The 22,963-nt window shown below is 45.0% G+C and overlaps 1 protein-coding gene across 1 annotated transcript in view; it reads left to right on the top strand.

The window, feature by feature from the left end:
- Positions 1–18,862, top strand: part of ccdc47 (coiled-coil domain containing 47) — a 40,952-nt gene extending 22,090 nt beyond the window's left edge. The window contains exons 7-13 of the mRNA XM_080213448.1: positions 7,133–7,234; positions 7,963–8,073; positions 9,180–9,265; positions 10,791–10,849; positions 11,118–11,227; positions 11,661–11,828; positions 13,604–18,862. Coding sequence (XP_080069574.1) covers positions 7,133–7,234; positions 7,963–8,073; positions 9,180–9,265; positions 10,791–10,849; positions 11,118–11,227; positions 11,661–11,828; positions 13,604–13,684 — 717 coding nt within the window. The 3' untranslated portion in view covers positions 13,685–18,862. The remainder of the gene's footprint in view (positions 1–7,132; positions 7,235–7,962; positions 8,074–9,179; positions 9,266–10,790; positions 10,850–11,117; positions 11,228–11,660; positions 11,829–13,603) is intronic.
- Positions 18,863–22,963: the final 4,101 nt, after the last annotated feature.

Genomic DNA, 22,963 nt, shown 5'->3' with positions numbered 1-22,963 from the left:
TTATTGCATTCTTTATAATAGACTAGCATTTTCCCTATCACTAAAGTTGGGCTAATTGGTCTGTAATTCTCTGTTTTCTCCCTCCCTCCTTTTTTGAAAGCAGGGTTTACTGTTCTCCAACCTGCTGGGAATGTTCCAGAGTCTACAAAATTTTTGGAGGTGACAACCAATGCATCTGGTATTTTCATGGCCATCTCCTTTAGTAAAGTAGCCTGGGATACACAAAATCTGGGGATTTATTGGCTTTCAGTCCCATTAATTTCTCCGCTACATTTCTAATAATACTAATTTCCTTCAGTTCCTTTTTTTTAACTAGACCCTTGATTCCTTAGAGTTTCTGGAGAGTTATTTATGTCTTACTCTGTGAAGACAGAACTAAGGTATTTATTTAATTCCTCTGTCATTTCCTTGTCCCTATTGTAAATTCTCCTGTTTCAGACAGTAAGGGATCAACATTTTGTCTTCACTAATCTTTTTTATACACTTAAAGAAGTTTTTACAGTCCACTTTTATGTTGTTTTCAAATTTATTCTTGTGCTCCATTTTCCCCCTCTTAATCAGTCTCTGAATACTGAACTTCTCCCAATCCTTTTGCCTCTGTGATTCCTCTCTGGATCTAATATCCTTCACGTCTTCTGCTAGCCAAGGTTTGGCCACTTGTTTCCTCGTGCCAACGAGGAATATATGTATTGCAATGCATACATTTATTTTTTAAATACTTGCCATTCCTTATCCACTACCATCCCATTTGATGAAGTTCCCCAATCTATCGTAGCAATTCCTGCCTCATGCCTGCACAGTTTCCTTTGTTTAGATTTAGGATCCTCGTTTCAGATTGGACTTTACAGTTTCCATCCTGATGAAAAATTCTATCATATTGTGGTCACTGTTCCCTAAAGGACCCCACACAAGATTATTAATTAACCCATTCTCTTTACACAGTACCAAATCTAGGAGAGCATGTTCCTAGTTGGTTCTTCAACATAGTGGTCTAACCATCTTGTACACACTTCAGAAATTAATCTGCCACCGCATTGTTACTCATTTGATTTGACAATCTGCATATCGATTAAAGTCACCCAAGATTACTGTAACACCCTTGTTATATGCATCCTGAAAATTCCTATTTAATGCCACCTCTACCTTACCACTACTGCCTGGAGGCCTACAAACAATTCCCACTAATGTCTTCCACCGTTATTGCCTCTTCGCTCCATTCAGACTGATTCTAATCTAGATTTTCTGAGCCAATGTCCTCTCTCTTTATTGCACTGATTTCAACCTTAACTTACAACATCATCCCACCACCTTTTCTTTTTAGTCTATCATTCCTAAATATTGAATAGGCTTGAATTTTCAGTTCCTGGTCTTGGTCACCTTGCAGCCGTGTCTGTGTAATTGCAATCATCTCATACCTTTATATAGAATAGAACATACGACATAGAACAGTACAGGCCCTTCGGCCCTCGATGTTGTGCCGAGCTATGTCCAAACCCAAGATCAAGCCATCCCACTCCCTATCATTTTGGTGTGCTCCATGTGCCTATCCAATAGCCGCTTGAAAGTTCTTAAAGTGTCCGACTCCACTATCACAGCAGGAAGTGCGAACCACACCCCAACCACTCTGAGTAAAGAATCTACCTTGGACATCCCTCCTATATCTCCCACCATGAACCTTATAGTTATGCCCCCTAGTAACAGCTACGTCCATTTGAGGAAATAGTTTCTGAACGTCCACTTTGTCTATCCTCCTCGTCATCTTATAAACTTCTATTAAGTCCCCTCTCATCTTCCTCCGCTCTCAGAAAAGCCCCCACTCCCTCATCCTTTCCTCATAAGACCTACCCTCCAAACCAAGCAGCATCCTGGTAAACCTCCTCTGCACTCTCTCCAATGCTTCTGCATCCTCCTTATAGTGAGGTGACCAGAACTGCACACAATATTCCAAATGTGGTCTCACCAAGGTCCTGTATAGTTGCAGCATAACCCCATGACTATTAAACTCAAACCCCTGTTAATAAACACTCACGCACTATAAGCCTTCTTCACAGCTCTGTCCACTTGAGTGGCAACCTTCAGAGATCTCTGGATATGAACCCCAAGATCTCTCTGTTCATTCACATTCCTCAGAACCCTGCTATTGACCCTGTAATCCGCATTCAAGTTTGTCCTACCAAAATGAATCACCTCACACTTATCAGGGTTAAACGCCATCTGCCATTTTTCAGCCCAGCTCTACATCCTATCAATGTCTCTTTGCAGCCTGTAGGAGCCCTCCACCTCATCCACTACTCCACCAATCTTGGTGTCATCAGCAAATTTACTAACCCATCCTTCAGCCCCCTCTTCGAAGTCATTGATAAAAATTACAAATAGCAGAGGACCCAGCACTGACCCCTGTGGTACACCGCTGGTAACTGGCCTCCAGTCTGAAAATTTTCCCTCCACCTCCACCCTCTGTCTTGTATGAGATAGCCAGTTACTTATCCAATTGTCCAAATTTCCTTCTATCCCACACCTCCTTACTTTCTTCATGAGCTTACCATGGGAAACCTTATCAAAAACCTTACTAAAATCCATGTACATGACATCAACTGCTGCACCTTTGTCTGTACACTTAGTTACCTCCTCAAAGAATTCAATCAAATTTGTGAGGCAAGACTTAACTCTCATGAAACCGTGCTGACTATCCCGGATTAAGCTGCATCTTTCCAAATGGAAAGAAATCCCACAACACCAGCTTAAAGTCCAACAAGTTTATTTGTAGCAAAAGCTGCAAGCTTTCGGAACAGGCTGTCCCTTCGTCAGGTGGCTGGGAGTTCTTGTTGGCCTTTAAGCTGGTGTTGTGGAATTTCTTTCTGTTTTACCCCAGTCCAACGCCGGCATCTCCACATCATGACAACTTTCCAAATGGTCATAAATCCTATCCCTCAGGACCTTTTCCATTAACTTACTGACCACCGAAGTAAGACTAACTGGCCTATAATTACCAGGGCCGCTCCTATTTCCTTTCTTGAAGAGAAGAACAACATTTGCCACTCTCCAGTCCTCTGGCACAATCCCTGTGGACAGTGAGGACCCAAAGGTCAAAGCTAAAGGCTCCACAATCTCATCCCTTGCCTTCCAAAGTATCCCATCTGGCCCAGGGGACTTATAAACCCTCAGGTTTTTCAAAAATGCTAATTCACCTTCCCTCAGAACATCTACCTCCTCCATCCTATAAGCCTGTATCACACATTCATCCTCAAAAGCATGGCCCCCCCTCCTTAGTGAACACTGAAGAAAGTATTCATTTAATGCCTCCCTATCTTTTCTGACTCCATGCACAAGTTCAAATGGTCATAATGGGAGGGAAAAGGGGGGTGCGTAGCTCTGCTGATTAAGGATAGCATCAGGGTGGTAGCAAGGGATGATATTGGAGCCAAGGAGCAGAAAGCGGAATTGTTGTGGGTAGAGATTAGGAACAGCAAAGGGAGGAAGACGCTGGTGGGTGTCGTCTATAGGCCCCCGAATAATGATCTGGAGGTGGGGCGGGCTGTTAACGCGCAAATAAGTGCGGCGTGCAGGAATGGGACGGCCGTAGTTATGGGGGATTTCAATCTACATATAGATTGGTCGACCCATGTTGGACGCGGTGGGCTCGAGGAGGAGTTCTTGGAATGCTGCTGGGATAGTTTCCTGGAACAGTGTGTGTTGGAGCCGACGAGGGAGCGAGCTATCTTGGATCTGGTGTTATGTAATGAGGCGGGTAGAATTAGGGACCTTGCGGTGAAGGATCCTCTTGGGGAGAGTGATCATTGTATGGTGGAGTTTCTGGTGCAGATGGAGGAGGAGAAAGTGGGTTCCCGGACACGCGTCCTTTGTTTGAACAGAGGGGAGTACGGTAGGATGAGAGAAGAATTGGCGAATGTGGACTGGGGGAGCGCGTTGGAAGGTAGTTCTGCTGAGGAGCAGTGGAGGATCTTTAAGGAGATCTTTCTTGGTGCTCAGCGGAAATTTATTCCGATGGTCAAAAAGGACAGTAGGAGGAGAGGTAATAAGCCGTGGATAACGAAGGAGGTGAAGGAAAGTGTTAAATTAAAAGCGGAGGCGTTTAGAGTAGCTAAGAGTAGTGGGCGAGAAGAGGATTGGGAGAGGTTTAAATGTCAACAAAGATTGACAAAGAAGTTGATAAAGAAGGGCAGGAGAACCTACGAAGCTGGGCTAGCGCTTAATATAAAAAAGGATAGCAAGAGTTTTTATAAATATATAAAAAGGAAGAGGCTGGCTAGGGTGAACGTTGGTCCCTTAGAGGATGAGAAGGGGGACTTAGTGGTAGGGGATGGGGATATGGCTGAGGCCCTGAATAACTTTTTTGTTTCTGTCTTCACGGAGGAGGATGTGAATAATTTGCCGGGTGTTAGAGATGGAAAGCTGGTAGGACTGGAGGGTCTTAATGACATTACTGTTACGAGAGAGGCGGTGCTCGACAGACTGGAGGGGCTGATTGTGGACAAGTCGCCAGGACCGGATGGAATGCATCCGAGGGTTCTGAAAGAAATGACGGAGGTGATAGTGGATGCTTTGGTGGTTATTTTCCAGACGTCGCTGGATTCCGGGGAAGTGCCGGAAGATTGGAAAGCGGCTAATGTTACGCCGTTGTTTAAGAAGGGTGCCAGGCAAAAGGTGGGGAATTATAGGCCGGTTAGTTTAACGTCTGTGGTAGGTAAAATGTTAGAATTCGTCATCAAGGAGGAAATAGCGAGGCACCTTGAGAGGAATTGCTTGATAGAGCAGATGCAGCATGGTTTCGTTAAAGGGAAGTTGTGTCTGACAAATTTACTGGAGTTCTATGAGGATGTGTCTAGGGCGGTGGATAGAGGAGAGCCGGTGGATGTGGTCTTTCTTGATTTTCAGAAGGCGTTTGACAAGGTACCTCACAAGAGGTTATTGCAGAAGGTCAGGGGACATGGAGTTGGGGGTAGGGTGTTAGCGTGGATAGAGGATTGGTTGTCAAATAGGAGGCAGAGAGTGGGGGTCAATGGGTGCTATTCGGATTGGCAGATGGTGACTAGTGGAGTGCCCCAGGGGTCGGTGCTGGGGCCTCAGCTATTTACCATTTATATAGATGATCTGGAGGAGGGAACCGAGTGTAGGGTGTCAAAATTTGCTGATGACACCAAGATTAGTGGAACGGCAAATTGTGCGGAGGGTGTGGAGAGTCTACAGAAGGATCTATATAGGCTGGGCGAATGGGCCAGGAAATGGCAAATGGAATTTAATGTTGGCAAGTGCAAGGTGGTCCACTTTGGTAGGAATAATGGTAGGAAGGATTATTACTTACGTGGAGAAAAACTGCAGCAAGTGACAGTGCAGAGGGACCTTGGGGTCCTTGTGCATGAGTCGCAAAAACCCAGCTTGCAGGTGCAGCAGGTGGTCAGGAAGGCGAATGGGATGCTGGCCTTCATAGCGAGGGGGATTGAATATAAAAGTAGGGAGGTCTTGTTGCGGCTGTATAGGGCATTGGTGAGGCCGCAGCTGGAGTACTGTGTGCAGTTTTGGGCGCCGTACTTACGCAAGGATATTTTGGCCTTGGAGGGAGTGCAGAGGAGGTTTACTAGGCTGATACCGGAGTTGAGGGGGTTGAGCTATGAGGAGAGGCTGAATAAACTAGGCTTTTACTCGTTAGAGTTTAGAAGAATGAGGGGAGATCTCATTGAGACGTATAAGATGATGAATGGGATGGATAGGATAGAGGTGGAGAGACTCTTCCCGCTCAGAAAGGATAGTAGGACTAGGGGGCACAGCCTCAAGATAAAGGGGGCGGGGCGGGGGGGGGGGGGTTTAGATCGGAGTTGAGGAGGAACTTCTTCACTCAAAGGGTGGTGAATCTCTGGAATTCTCTGTCCGTTGAAGTGGTGGAGGCTACCTCGCTAAATATTTTTAAGACGCGGGTTGATGGGTTTTTGATAAGAGAGGGGATTAAGGGTTATGGGGAGAGGGCGGGAATGTGGAACTGAGCCACGACAGATCAGCCGTGATCTTATTGAATGGTGGGGCAGGCTCAAAGGGCTGGATGGCCTACTCCTGCCCGTTATGTTCTTATGTTCCCACTACTATCCTTGACCGACCTTAACCTCACTCTGGTCATTCTTTTATTTCTCACATAAGAGTAAAAAGCCTTGTGGTTTTCCTTGATCTGACCCGCCAAGGACTTCTCATACCCCCTCCTAGCTCTCCTAAGCCCTTTTTTTAACTCATTCCTAGCTACCTTGTAACCCTCAAGCGACCCAACTAAACCTTGTTTTCTCATCCTTACATACGCTTCCTTTTTCCTCAGTCTGCACTGTTAATTCATCTACCTTATTGTGAATGTTCTGTGGGTTCAGTTACAATGCCTTTTGTCTTGTCTTTTTAACATTTTTACAAAGTTTTTTGTACTATGCCACTATTTGCTGCTAGCCTTTCTTTCCTCTGACTTCCACTTAAGCTTTCTACTTTTCTTTTACCTCTATCTTTGTTTCCTTCTCTTGTGTCTTCCTGCTCAGATTACCAACCCCTTGGTATCACTCCTGGATTTCTTTCCCCCTCAGCCTGTTTCCCAGCTAGTTCAAGCATATGTAAGGATGAGAAAACAAGGTTCAGTTGTGTTGCATGAGGGTTACAAGGTAGCAAGGAATGAGTTTGAAAAAAGGGCTTAGGATAGCTAGGAGGGGGCATGAGAATTGCTTGGCAAGTCAGATCAACAAGATCCCCAGGCTTTTTACTCTTACGTGAGAAATAAAAGAATGACCAAGGTGAGGTTAGGTCAGGCAGTGACTGGAAAAACAGGAGTCAGAGTGTTGATGCAACTGGCTCTTAGCCCTCCTGATATTTCAAAGCTGACCGTGTCAGCATTTCCAGTTTTTTAGAGCCTCTCTCTGTGTTTGGCCCTGAGTCTCTCTGTGTTTGGCCTTGGGGTGTCCCTTCTGCCTTCTCTCCATGGTGCACTCTCCCCCTCTTGCGGTCTGGCACACGCTCTCACTCTGGCTTCTGCTTTTGTTTCTCTACTTCGCTTTCTGTCTGCTTTCTCTCACTTCCTCGGTTTGTTGCACAAAGTGCTTTTGTTTAATGAAGTGATGGGAATAAGAGCTTTTTGTGATTCCTTCTATAGCAAATCAAAGTGACAATGAACGAGGAAGACATGGATACGTATGTGTTTGCCATTGGATCACGGAAGGCCATGGTCCGGATGCAAAAGGAGATGCAGGATTTGGTATGTGATGAGAGGCTGTTATTCTTCACGAGGATCCTGTACAGTGTGGCAAGACGAGCATGAGCTCATGGGGTTTGCCCCATGGTGTATGTCACTGATATGTGAATGATTAAATTGTGATGTTTACACATTTTAACTGATAGAACATTGCTGACAGTTAAATGCTTTCAAGACAGAGACCAACAGATTTTTTTTTTGTTGGTAAAGTTGTTGAGATGGGAGCAAAGGCAGAAATACTGAGTCGTGGAGCAGATCAGTCATGATGGAATTTGATTGCAGAGGGCAGCCTGGGAGGCCCAAGTGGCCTCCTGTTCTTAGTGATAGAGTTTAATAGATCGCTGAGTATCTAAGTATTTTCCGATGGGGGAGAGCGTGGAAATCATTGCAATGACTGATCTTTCGTTCTTAGAAAAAGCACAGACTGCAAACAGATAACTATCGACATTAGGCACTTGTGCTTAGCAGTGAAAATGCATCCCAGAGCTTTCTGACCGACTGTAACCACTGTGGGAAATCAGAACCTGAATTTAATCTAGGCTTTTCTCACTGTGACTCCAGCAATGGCAGGGAGTCAGGTTGCTGTGAACACATTCCTGATTAAAGTCTGTTTAATTTCCATTGTGATGGATAGCTTGCTGCTCGAACAACTGCTGCTCCTCCAGCCTTGATTTGGGGAACTGCGATCGCTGTTAATCAAGGAGATATAAACCCTCCACTTTCTTTTCTAGAGTGAGTTCTGCAGCGATAAGCCCAAGTCAGGGATTAAGTTTGGGCTTCCTGATTCACTCTCGATGCTGTCAGAGATGGGCGAGGTCACAGAGGGAATCCTGGACAACAGGGTGAGTGTGTGAATTGAGGAATGGTGAGACTTTGTAAACATTAGTGAAATTTGTCACTGAATTTGGTATGAATTCAGCAACATTTGTCTGCCACAGCCTCGGATATCCGCTAAGCTGGTGGTAAAGGAATATAATTGGTCTCCACGGTGCGGGAAGGTGTTTAGTTTTGCATGTGTATGTGTATGAGCTAGTGATGATTATTTAAACATTTTCCACTTTATTTAACTTGTATCCAGGTCAAACATATGCAGAAATAAAAACTGGTATTGAAATATTAATCCTCCCTTTCTCTGCAGCAGCTCACCTGCTGAATGTTTCCAACATTTGCTATTTTTATTCAGAATTCCAATATTAGGAGTATTTTGTTTTTTGTTTCAAACGCTCTTAGGACAGGTACAGCTCGTGTTAGATACAGAATAAAGCTCCCTCTACACTGTCCTCATTAAACACTCCAAAACAGGTACAACACCAGGTTAGATAGAAAGTAAAGCTCCCTCTACACTGTCTCCATCAAACACTCCCAGGATGGGTACAGTTCGTGTTAGATACAGAATAAAGCTCCCTCTACACTGTCCCCAGGACAGGTACAGTTCATGTTAGATACAGAATAAAGTTCCCTCTATCAAATACTCCCAGGACAGGTACAGCACAGGGTTAGATACAAAGTAAAACTCCCTCTAGACTCCCCATCAAACACAGCCAGGACAAGTATATAATGGGGTTAGATACAGAGTAAAGCTCCCTCTACATGTTCCCATCAATGGGGCTCTGCCCTAAGCTATTGTGTTATGGCTGGTTTCCTGCAGCTCTCTCTCCATTTTGTGACTTCTTGCCAATTAGGGCCTGGAATCTTATGACTCTTAACTCTGCCAAAGATGTGTCCCAGTTGATTTATCACACTGAAATTTTGTGCCCCGGTTAAAATGATGAAAGGACAATGTGAACCCTATTACGTAGCTGACACCTCGAAGTCAGCCATGCAGCTCACTTTCTAGTCCATCCATGTTTCTGTTCAGTAATGTATGTTGATGTAAATGATACCAGTGCAGCTCTGTCCAGGTTCATTCTGTGCTGAAATGTTTGACCTTCTCTCTTTCTGTTACCAGATGGTGCACTTCCTGTCAAATCATGCCGACAAGATTGAGTCTGTTCATTTCTCAGACCAGTTCTCTGGGGCTAAAATTATTCAAGAGTGGGTATCATTAATATAGCTGCTCACTTTGTAAATATCAAATGTTTCTGATATCGATGGGAAATCCTAATTGCAGGAATAATATTCTGGATTAGACGTGGTGGTGGGGGCAGGGGGGGGTGATGTGCGTGGTCGTGAGGTTATGCAGAGCCTGGTAGAATGTTAAAGAAGTATTTGGAGCCTTTGGGATAGGATGCAGGGGGTGGGCGGTTGGAGCCTGGGTAATGTAAATAATCAGAGGCCCTAATCATGTGGGCCCCTGATGTGGTCACATTTATGAATAATCTTCCATGTTATCTCTCTGTCCCTGTGCAGACGTGCTTGATGCCTAATCATCACGTTGATTTCATTGGTTAGAACAGTGAATATAGGAGTTGGGACGCCTTGTTGAAATTGTTATAAGGCCACACTTAGAATACTGTGTACAGTTCTGGTCACCCTATTATAGAAACGATATTATTAAACTAGAAAGAGTGTAGAAAAGGTTTACTGGAGTGCTATCAGGATTTGATGGTTTGAATTATAAGGAGAGGTTGGATAGACTGGGACTTTTTTCCCTGGAGCGTAGGAGGCTTAGGGGTGATCTTACAGAGGTCTATAAAATAATGAGGGGCATTGATTAGACAGTCAACATCTTTTCCCAAAGGTAGGTAGTCCAAAACTAGAGGGCATAGGTTTAAGGTGAGAGATACAAAATGTTCCGGGGGTAGAATTTTTTCACACAGGGTGGGGAGTGTCTGGAACAAGCTGCCAGAGGTAGTAGTAGAGGTGGGTACAATTTTTGTCTTTTAAAAAGTATTTAGACATTTGTATGGGTAAGATGGTTTATAGAGAAATACGGGTCAAATGCAGGCAATTGGGACCAGTTTAATGATTAAAAACAGGGTGGCATGGACAAGTAAGACTCTATGACTCTCCCTCACAATGTTCCTGGCATCATAATATCTCTGATGAGTGTTGACTCCTTCGTGTTATGGATGCTGGAACCAAGGTGATCCTCTGCTGTTGGTGGGTCTTTGCTGAATAAACCTGGGGCAGAGGTGGGGCATTTCTGTTATCCTCTGAATTCCTCACCTAGAGTGGAATCAATTAGCCAGGTTTCCTGGTGACACTGGGCACTGTGTGTGGGGTTCTGGGCTCATGTTGTTTGGGTGAGGAGCTGGATGACACTATGTAATGTGAACCTAAGAGAGCAGGCACCATCCGGGAGCAGGCTGTCCCTTGACGACATTTGTCTGAGTGCAGCTACCTCAACGTCTAAGAAAGTGATGGAGAATAAAATCACCAACACCTGTAGTGCAAAGCTGACAACAGCAACGGCTATCAAACACCTCTTAAACCTTGCAGTTTGTGTTGGGGAAGAGTAATGAACTGTTGGGGCGTTAAATGAATATCTTTATTAACCATTTATTTATTGTTCGACTGTGTGTGTAATATTCTATAATATTTGTTGCCTGTCCTCACAATCAGGAGGAAGCTTTGTCTGCGCCTCTTTAATTCTTTTCTTTTCCTGCTTTTTGTTTAGAGAGGGTCAACCCCTCAAGCTGCCTGACACTAAAAAGACACTAATGTTTACATTTAATGGTAAGTCTTGATTCAAGGCACGTTGGGGAGGAGTGAACCTATGCAGAGAATATAACTTACGGGATGTGAAATGGGAACAATAGGTGGAATATTGTATGCAATAGCTTTGTACTCTTTGCATTATGAAGCAGTGATTCTGAAGGGTGCAGGGAGGTCAGCCTTGTCCTGAGCTTCATTCAGCCCAGTTTTGTTTCTTTGATCCGTGAACCTGTTTGTGGCTGTGCAGAATGATTGATGTTGGGCCTTTTTTTTTGTTAATTCTGCGCAGTGCCTGGAATTGGCAACACTTCTCCAAAGGACATGGAGTCCTTGCTTCCGTTAATGAACATGGTTATTTACAGCATTGACAAGGCAAAGAAATACCGTCTGAACAGAGAGGTGAGAACACATTGTGTGTGTATGTTTTGCTTTGTGGCCAGTTCGCTCTGCATACTGGAGTTTCACGTTGAATAGCTGCCCCAGGGAGACTGACTGCTTTAACAGCCACCTAGTATTTTGTTAGATTGGAGATGCCAATTTACTAGATTCCCTTGTTCGTCTCAACTCTGCTTCCATCACAGTCCAATTTTCTATTGCCTCCACCCACCTTGCAGTGACAATGGTTACTGCAGGTTTGAGGATGTCGGGGACCACTTAGCCAGTTTAAAATTTGGTACATTATCACTTTATCGCTCTAATGGCCAACTTGCGCATTTTCCTTTCTATCATCCTTCTCCCTTGTGCTTCCCTTTCCCTCATTCCCTGGTGCTGTGTGCAAGTGACTGTACAAAGTAAGTGTGCTGATTCCCTTTTATTCTACCACAACTGCCAGGGTAAGATGAAAGCTGATAAAAATCGTGCTCGTGTGGAGGAGAACTTTCTGAAGATGACGCACGCACAGCGTCAAGAAGCTGCACAAACACGCAGGGAGGAGAAAAAGCGAGCAGAGAAAGAAAGGATTATGAATGAAGAGGACCCAGAGAAACAGCGCCGGCTTGAGGTATGAAAATATTTGGCCTGAAAATACAAGGGGGCTGGGGGTAGGCGAATCTTCCCTCAGAAAGCCCTGGAATATTCAATCATGGGATGATGTTTTATTTTGCACTGTTTGACTTCAGTCAATTGGATGGATTTTAAAGAGAGAATTTGTAGTCACACAACACCTCATCTCAACACTGCCCCTAAATTCTTCACAACAAATGAACCCGCACACAGCAAGGTCCCAAAGTAGCATTTTGGTGCTGTCAGCTGAGGAATATTGGCGAAATCCCAGTCCTGCTTCCAGTGGTGCCATTGGATCTTTTACATCCACTTAAACAGATGACACCTTTCCTCAGTATAGGAATCAAGTATTGCCTGAATTCCCATTCAAGATTGAGTGACTTAGTGAACAGTCCAATCCCACTCATGCCACCCATTCATTGGGCAGTACAGTGACTAGCACTGCTGCCTCACAGCGCCAGGGACCTGGGTTCAATTCAGGCCTTGGGTGACTGCGTGGATTTTGCATGTTCTCCCAGTGTCTGGATGGGTTTCCTCCCACACTCCAAAAGTGTGCAGGTTAGGTGGATTGGCCATGTTAAATTGCCCTGTAGTGTACCCAAGATGTTAGGTCATGGAATGTGTGAGGTTACGAGGATAGGGCAGGAAAGAGGGCCTAGATAAGACACGTGGCATCGGTAAGCGCATCGATGCAGACTCGACGGGCTGAATGGCATCTTCTGCACTGTAGGGATTCTGTGGTGAGAAAAGTGAAACTTGCTGCAGCTGCTAGATGTCAAGATGAGGCAATGGGTTGAATGCGAACAAGTGACTGTTGCTCACCAGTTATCTGGGGTTGGTCACTGTTCCTGCACTGTGTGAAGGGACATGGCAGCCTAGCGTGTATATCCTCCTCTGGGATCTGCAGGTGACCCTGTTGCTAATCCTTGAGGTGAGCAATTGTAGCCTTTAGTAACAATCCCCTTCCTCCAACTGTACCTTCATCGCAATTACTTATATCTATGTAGCACCTTTCCCAACCTCAGGGCAACCCAAAGTGCTTCACATCAATTGAGTACATTTTTTTTTCAGTATTGTCTTGTCGAAAATGCGATAGCCAATTTTGAACGGACCAGGTCCCACATTCAGCTGTGTGAGAATCACAAAATGATGTTTATGGAGTGATAAATATGGGCTTGGGTACATTCTTCAAAATAGAGCCATTGGATCTTTGCCAATACCCCAATGTGCTCATGAGTTCTTAATTTAACCTCTCGTCTGAGTGTCAGCCTTGACTATGTGTTCATCTACCTGGATTGGAAGTTGAAACTCCGTTGCAGAGGCAAGGGGCCAATCTCAGTTTGCACCTCGCTTCAGCCGAGATTAAACCAGGAATTTTCAAAGGATCCTACAGTGCAGAAGGAGGCCATTCGGCCCACCGAGTCTGCACTGACCATAATCTCACCCAGGCCCCATCCCCTCAACCCCATGCACTTATTCTAGCTAGTCCCCTTCACACTAAGGGGCAATTTACGCATGGCCGATCCACCGAACCCGCACATCTTTGGAGTGTGGGAGGAAACCCACGCAGACACAGAGAATTTGCAAACTCCACACAGACAGTGGCCGAAGCCGGGAATCGAACCTGGGTCCCTGGTGCTGTGGGGCAGCAGTGCTAACCACTGTGCCACCATATGGTGGATGTCCCAGGCAGTAAAACGTGACTGATTTTCTAGAGATTTTCCTTTTCCTCTGTCCCTGTTGTTGGGTTTAATTGTCTGCTCTTCGTTGCAGGAAGCCGCTCTCCGTCGGGAGCAGAAGAAGCTGGAGAAGCGTCAAATGAAAATGAAGCAAATCAAAGTGAAAGCAATGTAGGAGCAGCAAATAACTTGGAGGAGGCGGCTGCTGTCTTGCGAGAGAGGAGACCCACATCAAATTGAAATGTTTGGTTTTAATAGAGAGAAAGAAAACCTCAGGGCACCCGAATAATCGACAAGCAATTTATACAGTGAGCTCCACACTGGCCATTTTTGAAAAAAAGATCTAGCAAAATGCATTTTCCTTCCTTTTACCCTACTACTCTTCCTCAATTCTGCATGAAACTACAGTGAACTGCACTGGGGCCGAATGTCATCTTGTCCAACCCCACTCCAAGCATCAGCTTCAAACAGGACTGGATTTGAACCCTTCAGAATTAAAACGTGGAGTTCAAACTGGTGATTTGGGCAGCTTTGCAGCACACAGCAGTGGAATCCAGTAGGAGCTTGCTGGACTAGTTTGGGTGGTAATGTTATCACCGATTTATAATTTTACCACGTAATTTCCAGATGGTCATCTATGTAGATGTGTGTTAGATTTATCAGCGGTTTCTCAATTTGTAATTACAGAATTAGATTATTGAAGGATCTAATTTCCCTGCCTAACTGGCATCATTAGTGAATTGGATAGGTTATACAGGTACTCACTGCACAGGCAAACAGCCTGGGGGGGGGAACAGCATGTGAGCTTTGGGTGACTTGGTTCAGTCCTTTGTTGGAGGGGGTTGAAGAATCCTGTTACAAGTATGAGGCAGCCCTTAGTGATTGAGAGCAATGCTCGACAAGGCTCAGGGCAGATCGGCTGTTGGCCAGCTTGCAAGAGAGCTGAATCCTTGGGCAGGCCACACTAGGAGAGCTCCATTTGTTCCCAGCGCCCTCCACTTGGAAGGAAACAGTTTGGACCATGTTTACTGTACCTGACCACTTTCCATCACACCTTGCTTTTGTCTTTACCACCTCCTCCTCCCTAACTTACTGCAATAGCAGATTTGGGCGTCAGGCAAAAGCATAATAAGCATATTGAAAAGCCAATCAACGTTCTCCTAAAATCAGAGAGTGGGCATCATTCTTATAACCAGACCTCGGGGTAACAGTTGCATTAAAATAGGAGACAGGAAGAGAGATTTGGAGGAGGTTGAAAAGTACAGTACTGGCCTGTAGGTGGGGGTGTTGCTGCTGTCAAATCATTTATACTAGGCCATCTCCAGTTAAAAGGTGAGAAACATTTTAGCCAAGGATTTTAATATTATCCACGGTTGGAATTGTCTCCAGAACACCTGAGCAATCCAGGAAGTGTGCCATGGGCAAACTCCTCCTCCCCCCAGTCTTTGGTATATTTCCCAATTACTAAAGTCCAGTGACGATGATAATAGGATTGCCTGGAGCTACCATGTGGGGATTCCCAAATGTACACATAGTTACACCACACAAGTGCAGGACACCAGTAATCTCTCATTGTTCTGTCCATCCTCTCAGTGATGGCTGGTGAGTAGGCAGTGCAGTAGAGTCCTGTTTTCTGACCATTCTCCCTGGGACTGGTTCGACTGAAGAGGTCTGCACTCCATACGAGCCAACAGTGGTTATTGGTAGTCAGTAAAGATGCTGGGATCGGGAAACTACTGGCTGGAGAGTATTTTGGTGCATTTGGGTGGCATGGTAGCACAGTGGTCAGCACTGCTTCTTCACAGCTCGAGGGACCTGGGTTCGATTCCCGGCTTGGGTCACTGTCTGGGTGGAGTTTACACATTCTCCTCGTGTCTGCATGGGTTTCCTCCGGGTGCTCCGATTTCCTCCCACAGTCCAAAGATGTGTAGGTTAGGTTGATTGGCTATGCTAAAAATTGCCCCTTAGTGTCCTGAGATGTGTAGGTTAAAGGGATTAGCGGGTAAAATATGTCGGAATATGGGGTAGGGCCTGAGTGGATTGTGGTTGGTGCAGACTTGATGGGCTGAATGGCCTCTTTCTGTACTGTAGGGCTTCTATGATTTTATGGCACTGCACCTCCCCATTGAGAAAATCCTGTCAAATAAGGATGACACCAAGGATGAGATTCTCCGGCCACACTCGCCTCTAAACTAGAGACTTCCGCCCAAGGTCAGTGGACCTTTGCATGTTCCGCCTCCCGCCTGTTACAATTCTCATGGCGAGCAGGATGGGAGAATTCTGGCCCAATTTTGTTTTTTTTTTATTTCACTTCAATGCTGTAGATTCACTCTGAACCTAGAGTCAACTCCTGACTGACTTTCACATGAACTTGCCACCTGAAGGCAGTGTTTTGAGTTAGTATTACTGACCCCGTCCCTTACAAGGACTTATTTGAATTTGCTGACACGATATCTTCCAGTATCTCACATGTTGATTTGTGTCCATTTGGGACACTTGGGTACCAGCAGCCAGCTGAAAGATCTCCCCTCAGGATTTGCTGTATGACTTTGGTATTGGGTTTCCAAAGTTACTGGGATTGTTAGTGTGAAATTTGAAGGCTTATGTTCAGGTGTACAGTGAGAAGCTGTAAGATGTGCTGTTTCTCTGAACATACACACACCAGTCAACCACCTTCTTGATTACTGCTGCTAAGGTTATCAGTCAGTCCAATGGCTGAACATCGCACTGAGGCAACATGTGATATCTATTAATGCCCCCAGTCTGAGAGGGAGATGGAAAATGAATGTATTTTTCCTATGATTGAAAAAGTGTCTTCATCCCAGGACTGGACCGCAATGTTCAGCCTCTATAACAATAAATCTGGCACTTAGTTAACACTGAGATGTTTTCATGTTAAGCCATTTAATGAACATTTAGCCTAGGAGACTCCTGACTCGCCTTTAGTTTGCCAAGCCTACTTGTATTTTGATAAGAGTTCCTTGACGTATTGTGTGAAAGCAGTGGCATTTGCTTACCACATTTCCCCAGAAGGGGAAAGTCACAATGTCAGTCCGATTTATATTACTACAGCCAGATAGGCTGTGACTGCAAACTGAGGTACAGGTGAAGTGAAAATTAGGGATCTGCGAATGATGCCCAGATCAAATCCAGTCAACAGCACTTATATTTAGGAACATAGTAACCCAGAAAAGGCCATTTAGTTCTGAGTTCATTCTGTCATTCAATTGTTCATGGCTGATCTGTGAATCAACTTCATTTTCCCTGCCTATGATCCAAATCCCGTATCTAGCACCAATCTACCAATCTTTGACGCAGAATTCATAGGCATTCGTCAGGGAAGGAGTTCCAGATTTCCACTATCATTTGTGTGCAAAAGACCATCCTGATTTCACTCCTAATTAACTCAGCTGCCACAGAGACTGAGCTGGGTATTTCTGGCATATGCAGGAATCCAGGCATTTACAAAGTCAACAAGGAAGAACATTATAACCAACAACTGAACTAGAACCAAACCCTATAATGTGGAGTGATTCAGTTTAAATGCTACGATGCCAATAAGGATCAGATTCTACACTAATACATGAGCTTAACCTTAAGGAAACACTTTTGAAGGTTGAGAAAGATAAGTTCTGTGCGTGAGACAGTGTGATTAGAACAGTTTACTCGGTGAAGCAACGTGTGGCCAGGTCACATCAACCTGATAGCCCTGGATTTGAGTCCTGGTTTCAGCCGAGATCGTGGCTAGTCTTGACCAGGGTGGCAGTAGGAGCAACAATTTGGCTCATGGGCTGGTGGAGGCAAGAGGAAGAATTATCAGCCAGACTACCTGCTGCTGACCACTGTCCATTGGCCCTGCTGAGTGGGGTCTGAAGTGATGCTTGTTAACCTCAACCTCAATTTAGATTCACGTGCAAAGACTAATTACCTGTTTGCAAGACTAGAGGTTTGGTGGTGATGGGGGAGTTGGCGCCTTCAAGACAGAATGACCAAAAGAGACAATGCCCAGAGTTGATGTACTCTGTCCCTTCTAACATCCAAAGGGTTGGGGGGGAAATGCAGAGCCTGTGACCATCTGTAAATCTGGGTATTCTGTTAATTTGAGCGGAGAAAAGTTTTACATGTATGTGGAAAAGGGCAAGTTCTGTTCTGGGATTTGTTCCTTGGGATGGTGGACCTCTGCTTACAATATTCACTAGTGATTGTACAGCTTTGGCTGATCTTTGTGTTTCTAGATGGGAATTCCAAGGTCTTTCCATTGCCATCTTACGCATACTTGCTTCTCCTGGCGTTCTGGACCTACTGTATTTTGTCCAATACTGCAATATAACATGAGGTGGATTGAAGGAAAGGGTGTTTGCTGAATATTTTTGTTCTGGAGTTTATTTAAGTAAATGGAAAGTTATTGAATCAATCATGGTATGTGTGTGGTAAGCATGGACTTAATAAAAACAAAACTTTTATATTGCAATAAAGCACTCCATTTTTTGGATTGGTTTTTTTTTTGGAGGCCTGAGTTGAACTAATTTCCATCACATTTTGTGGGAATTTTTTTTCTGCACCTTCCAATTAAAATTCCCAACAGGACAAACCACACAGGTTTAAACAAAATGTGATTTTTTTTGGGGGGGAATGGATGGGCAGGGGAGGGCGGGCTGGTATTTTGTGCTGACCAAAGTGAGGGATTAATAACGATGATGAACTGTACACTTGGCAGCATGGTGGTACAGTGGTTAGCAGGTTCAATCCCTGGCTTGAATCACTGTGCGGAGTCCGCATGGGTTTTCTCCCACAGTCCAAAAGACATGCTGGTTAGGTGCAGTGACCCGAACAGGCACTGGAGTGTGGCAACAAGGGGATTTTCAAGTAACTTCATTGCAGTGTTAATGTAAGCCTACTTGTGACACTAATGAATAAACTTTAAAATATTTTCTACAACTCACATCTAGATCCAACAATAAAGGATAGAAGTGTTAACCCTCCCTTCCTCTCCACAAATGCTTCCTGATCCATTGACTGTTAAATATTTTCAATTTATAATTGTGACAATATCCCTAACTTCAAGAATTGTCCTGCATCAGTGTGACATGTTTACATCCTCCACAGCTACTGTTAGAGGAGAATTTCCAATTGGAGCGAATGCGTTCTGGACAGTTCTTAGAGCAACTTGTATTCACTCAAGTGTTCACTCATTAGAAGGTAGATTTAAACTACGTAAACTTTATTTCATAGTCAGAACCAAGCAGGAAAGGAGGAGTTAGCTCTACTTAAGCTGAATGAATTATATTGTGCTTTGTAATTTGTTTTTTTTTCATCTGTTTCCACAGATAAATAAATACAACAAATTGTTGAATCTTGAAATGTGATCCTATTCCATGCAGTTTCCATTCATGCAAAAGGCAGTAGGAGATGAATTGTAGCTAGAATTACATCTTCCTCCTCTTGTCCATCAGAACTCTGACAATTGTGGCCTGACTCTTATGAGATTAATATACTGGTCAGTGTTCAAGTTGAAGGAAAACATAATCTCAGATTCATTGCAGTGCAGAAGGAGGCTATTCAGCCCATTGAGTCTGCACTGGCTCTCCAAAATAAAATACCTACTTCCACTGCCTTGCTTTATCCCTATAACGTTGCCATTCTTTTCAGATAGCAATCCAATTCTCTTTTGAATACCTCAATCAGTGCCTCAACCACTCAGGAAGTTTGTTCCCGATTCCAAACCTCTGGGTGAAGATTTCTCGTTGCATCACTTTTACTTCATTTACCCATTATTTTAAAGCCGTGCCCTCTAGTTATTGATGTTGTCTTGAGTGGGAACAGCTTCTCACTATTTACCCTGTCAATAGCCCTCAGGATCTTTAATACCTCAGTCCAATGTCCTCTCAGCCCCCTTTTCTCCAAGGAAAACAACCCAACCTCTCCAATCTATCCTCATAGTGACAGTGCCTTACCCCTGAAATCATTCTTGTGAATCTCCTCTGTACTCTCCCTCCAGTGCCTTCACATCCCTCCTCAAGTATGATGCCCAAAACTGGACTCAGTGTTCCAGATGAGGCCTAACAAATGTCTTGAACAAGTTCAACATGACTTCCTTACTCTTGTCCCTATTAATAAAGTCTACTACATACTTTAATTGCTCTCTTAACATGCCCTGCCAACTCCTATGACTTGTGTACATATACACCGAGGTTTCCATCCCTGAACTTCCTTTAGAGTTTCTCCCTTTGTTTTTAGCAGTCTCTGCACATTCCTTACAATCACCTTACAATCCTCTGCAATGATCTGCCACACATCTGCTCAATTCAACAACACATCCATGTCCTTATGAAGTTCCAATCTTGGTATCATTTTCAAATTTGAAATCATGCCCTGAACACCACTGTCAACATTGCTAATATATATATATATATGATATTTCTATATCTATCAGGAAGACCATGGGTCCCAATACTGACCCTGGGGAACACCATCTCAAACCTTCCTCCAATCAGAAGAACAATAAATTATCACTACTCTGTTTCCTGTCATTCGGCCAATATCTTGTCCAGATTTTTTTTTCCCTTTTATTCCATGAGCTAGAATTTTGAGAGTTTTGAGTGATAGCTGCTGCACAAAGGCTCCATATGCCTGAGATAAACTGCGGCATCTCCAAGTTGTAACTACATAATTCTTTGTGGCTGTTTCGTACATCATTCAGACAGGAGATGCAGCATTTGTCAAGTGGACAGTCAGTATATGCCTGGTGTTCACTGCAACAACCCTCAATATATTCACCAGTCATTTTGCTATTTGGCATAATGTTATACATTTTCTTCATGTCCCAAAAATAAAGCAAATCAGCTTCAGTTTGTGTATCCATAATCTCTGGGCCTTTCTCAGCACTGTCACAGTAATTGGTGTGTTTATGAAGGACAACTGATCCATCCCAGATTAATTTTAGAGGTTGTTGCAATACGCTGACCCATGTAATTTCTCAATCTGTAGTGCAGGTTATTTCTCATTGACTCTCTCGATTCCTTTTTATATCCCTCTTGGTTTTCATTTTTGTATGTGTCACTCTTTGTAACATTTGTCACCTAATCCCTCTCACTGTCTGTGTATCTGTCTGCGGATCCCTCTCACTGTCTGTGTATCTGTCTGCTGATCCCTCTCACTGTGTGTCTGTCTGCTGATCCCGCTCACTGTCTGTGTGTCTGTCTGCTGATCCCTCTCACTGTCTATGTGTCTGTCTGCTGATCCTCTCACTGTCTGTGTGTCTGTCTGCTGATCCTCTTACTGTCTGTGTGTCTGTCTGCTGATCCCTCTCACTGTCTGTGTGTCTGTCTGCTGATCCCGCTCACTGTCTGTGTGTCTGTCTGCTGATCCTCACTGTCTGTGTGTCTGTCTGCTGATCCTCACTGTCTGTGTATCTGTCTGCTGATCCTCACTGTCTGTGTATCTGTCTGCTGATCCCTCTCACTGTCTGTGTGTCTGTCTGCTGACCTCTCTCACTGTCTGTGTGTCTGTCTGCTGATCCTCTGTCTGTGTGTCTGTCTGCTGATCCCTCTCACTGTCTGTGTGTCTGTCTGCTGACCTCTCTCACTGTCTCTGTGTCTGTCTGCTGATCCTCTCACTGTCTGTGTGTCTGTCTGCTGATCCCGCTCACTGTCTGTGTGTCTGTCTGCTGATCTCTCTCACTGTCTCTGTGTCTGTCTGCTGATCCTCACTGTCTGTGTGTCTGTCTGCTGATCCTCTCACTGTCTGTGTGTCTGTCTGCTGATCCCTCTCACTGTCTGTCTGTCTGCTGATCCCTCTCACTGTCTGTGTGTCTGTCTGCTGATCCCTCTCACTGTCTGTGTGTCTGTCTGCTGATCCTCACTGTCTGTGTGTCTGTCTGCTGATCCCTCTCACTGTCTGTGTGTCTGTCTGCTGATCCCTCTCACTGTCTGTGTGTCTGTCTGCTGATCCTCACTGTCTGTGTGTCTGTCTGCTGATCCCTCTCACTGTCTGTGTGTCTGTCTGCTGATCCTCTCACTGTCTGTGTGTCTGTCTGCTGATCCCTCTCACTGTCTGTGTGTCTGTCTGCTGACCTCTCTCACTGTCTCTGTGTCTGTCTGCTGATCCTCTCACTGTCTGTGTGTCTGTCTGCTGATCCCGCTCACTGTCTGTGTGTCTGTCTGCTGATCTCTCTCACTGTCTGTGTGTCTGTCTGCTGATCCTCTCACTGTCTGTGTGTCTGTCTGCTGATCCCTCTCACTGTCTGTCTGTCTGCTGATCCTCTCACTGTCTGTCTGTCTGCTGATCCCTCTCACTGTCTGTCTGTGTGTCTGTCTGCTGATCCCTCTCACTGTCTGTGTCTCTGTCTGCTGATCCTCTCACTGTCTGTGTGTCTGTCTGCTGATCCCTCTCACTGTCTGTGTGTCTGTCTGCTGACCTCTCTCACTGTCTCTGTGTCTGTCTGCTGATCCTCTCACTGTCTGTGTGTCTGTCTGCTGATCCCGCTCACTGTCTGTGTGTCTGTCTGCTGATCTCTCTCACTGTCTGTGTGTCTGTCTGCTGATCCTCTCACTGTGTGTCTGTCTGCTGATCTCTCTCACTGTCTCTGTGTCTGTCTGCTGATCCTCACTGTCTGTGTGTCTGTCTGCTGATCCTCTCACTGTCTGTGTGTCTGTCTGCTGATCCCTCTCACTGTCTGTCTGTCTGCTGATCCCTCTCACTGTCTGTCTGTCTGCTGATCCCTCTCACTGTCTGTCTGTCTGCTGATCCCTCTCACTGTCTGTGTGTCTGTCTGCTGATCCTCACTGTCTGTGTGTCTGTCTGCTGATCCCTCTCACTGTCTGTGTGTCTGTCTGCTGATCCCTCTCACTGTCTGTGTGTCTGTCTGCTGATCCTCACTGTCTGTGTGTCTGTCTGCTGATCCCTCTCACTGTCTGTGTGTCTGTCTGCTGATCCTCTCACTGTCTGTGTGTCTGTCTGCTGATCCCTCTCACTGTCTGTGTGTCTGTCTGCTGACCTCTCTCACTGTCTCTGTGTCTGTCTGCTGATCCTCTCACTGTCTGTGTGTCTGTCTGCTGATCCCGCTCACTGTCTGTGTGTCTGTCTGCTGATCTCTCTCACTGTCTGTGTGTCTGTCTGCTGATCCCTCTCACTCTCTGTCTGTCTGCTGATCCTCTCACTGTCTGTCTGTCTGTCTGCTGATCCCTCTCACTGTCTGTGTGTCTGTCTGCTGATCCCTCTCACTGTCTGTGTGTCTGTCTGCTGATCTTCACTGTCTGTGTGTCTGTCTGCTGATCTTCACTGTTTGTGTGTCTGTCTGCTGATCCTCTCACTGTCTGTGTGTCTGTGTGTCTGTCTGCTGATCCCTCTCACTGTCTGTGTGTCTGTCTGCTGATCCCTCTCACTGTCTGTGTGTCTGTCTGCTGATCTTCACTGTTTGTGTGTCTGTCTGCTGATCCCTCTCACTGTCTGTGTG

This window comes from Carcharhinus amblyrhynchos, chromosome 27 (assembly GCF_965287045.1).
Source record: "Carcharhinus amblyrhynchos chromosome 27, sCarAmb.v2.hapA, whole genome shotgun sequence".
Lineage (NCBI taxonomy): Eukaryota > Metazoa > Chordata > Chondrichthyes > Carcharhiniformes > Carcharhinidae > Carcharhinus > Carcharhinus amblyrhynchos.
This window is presented reverse-complemented; position numbering and strand designations above follow the sequence as displayed.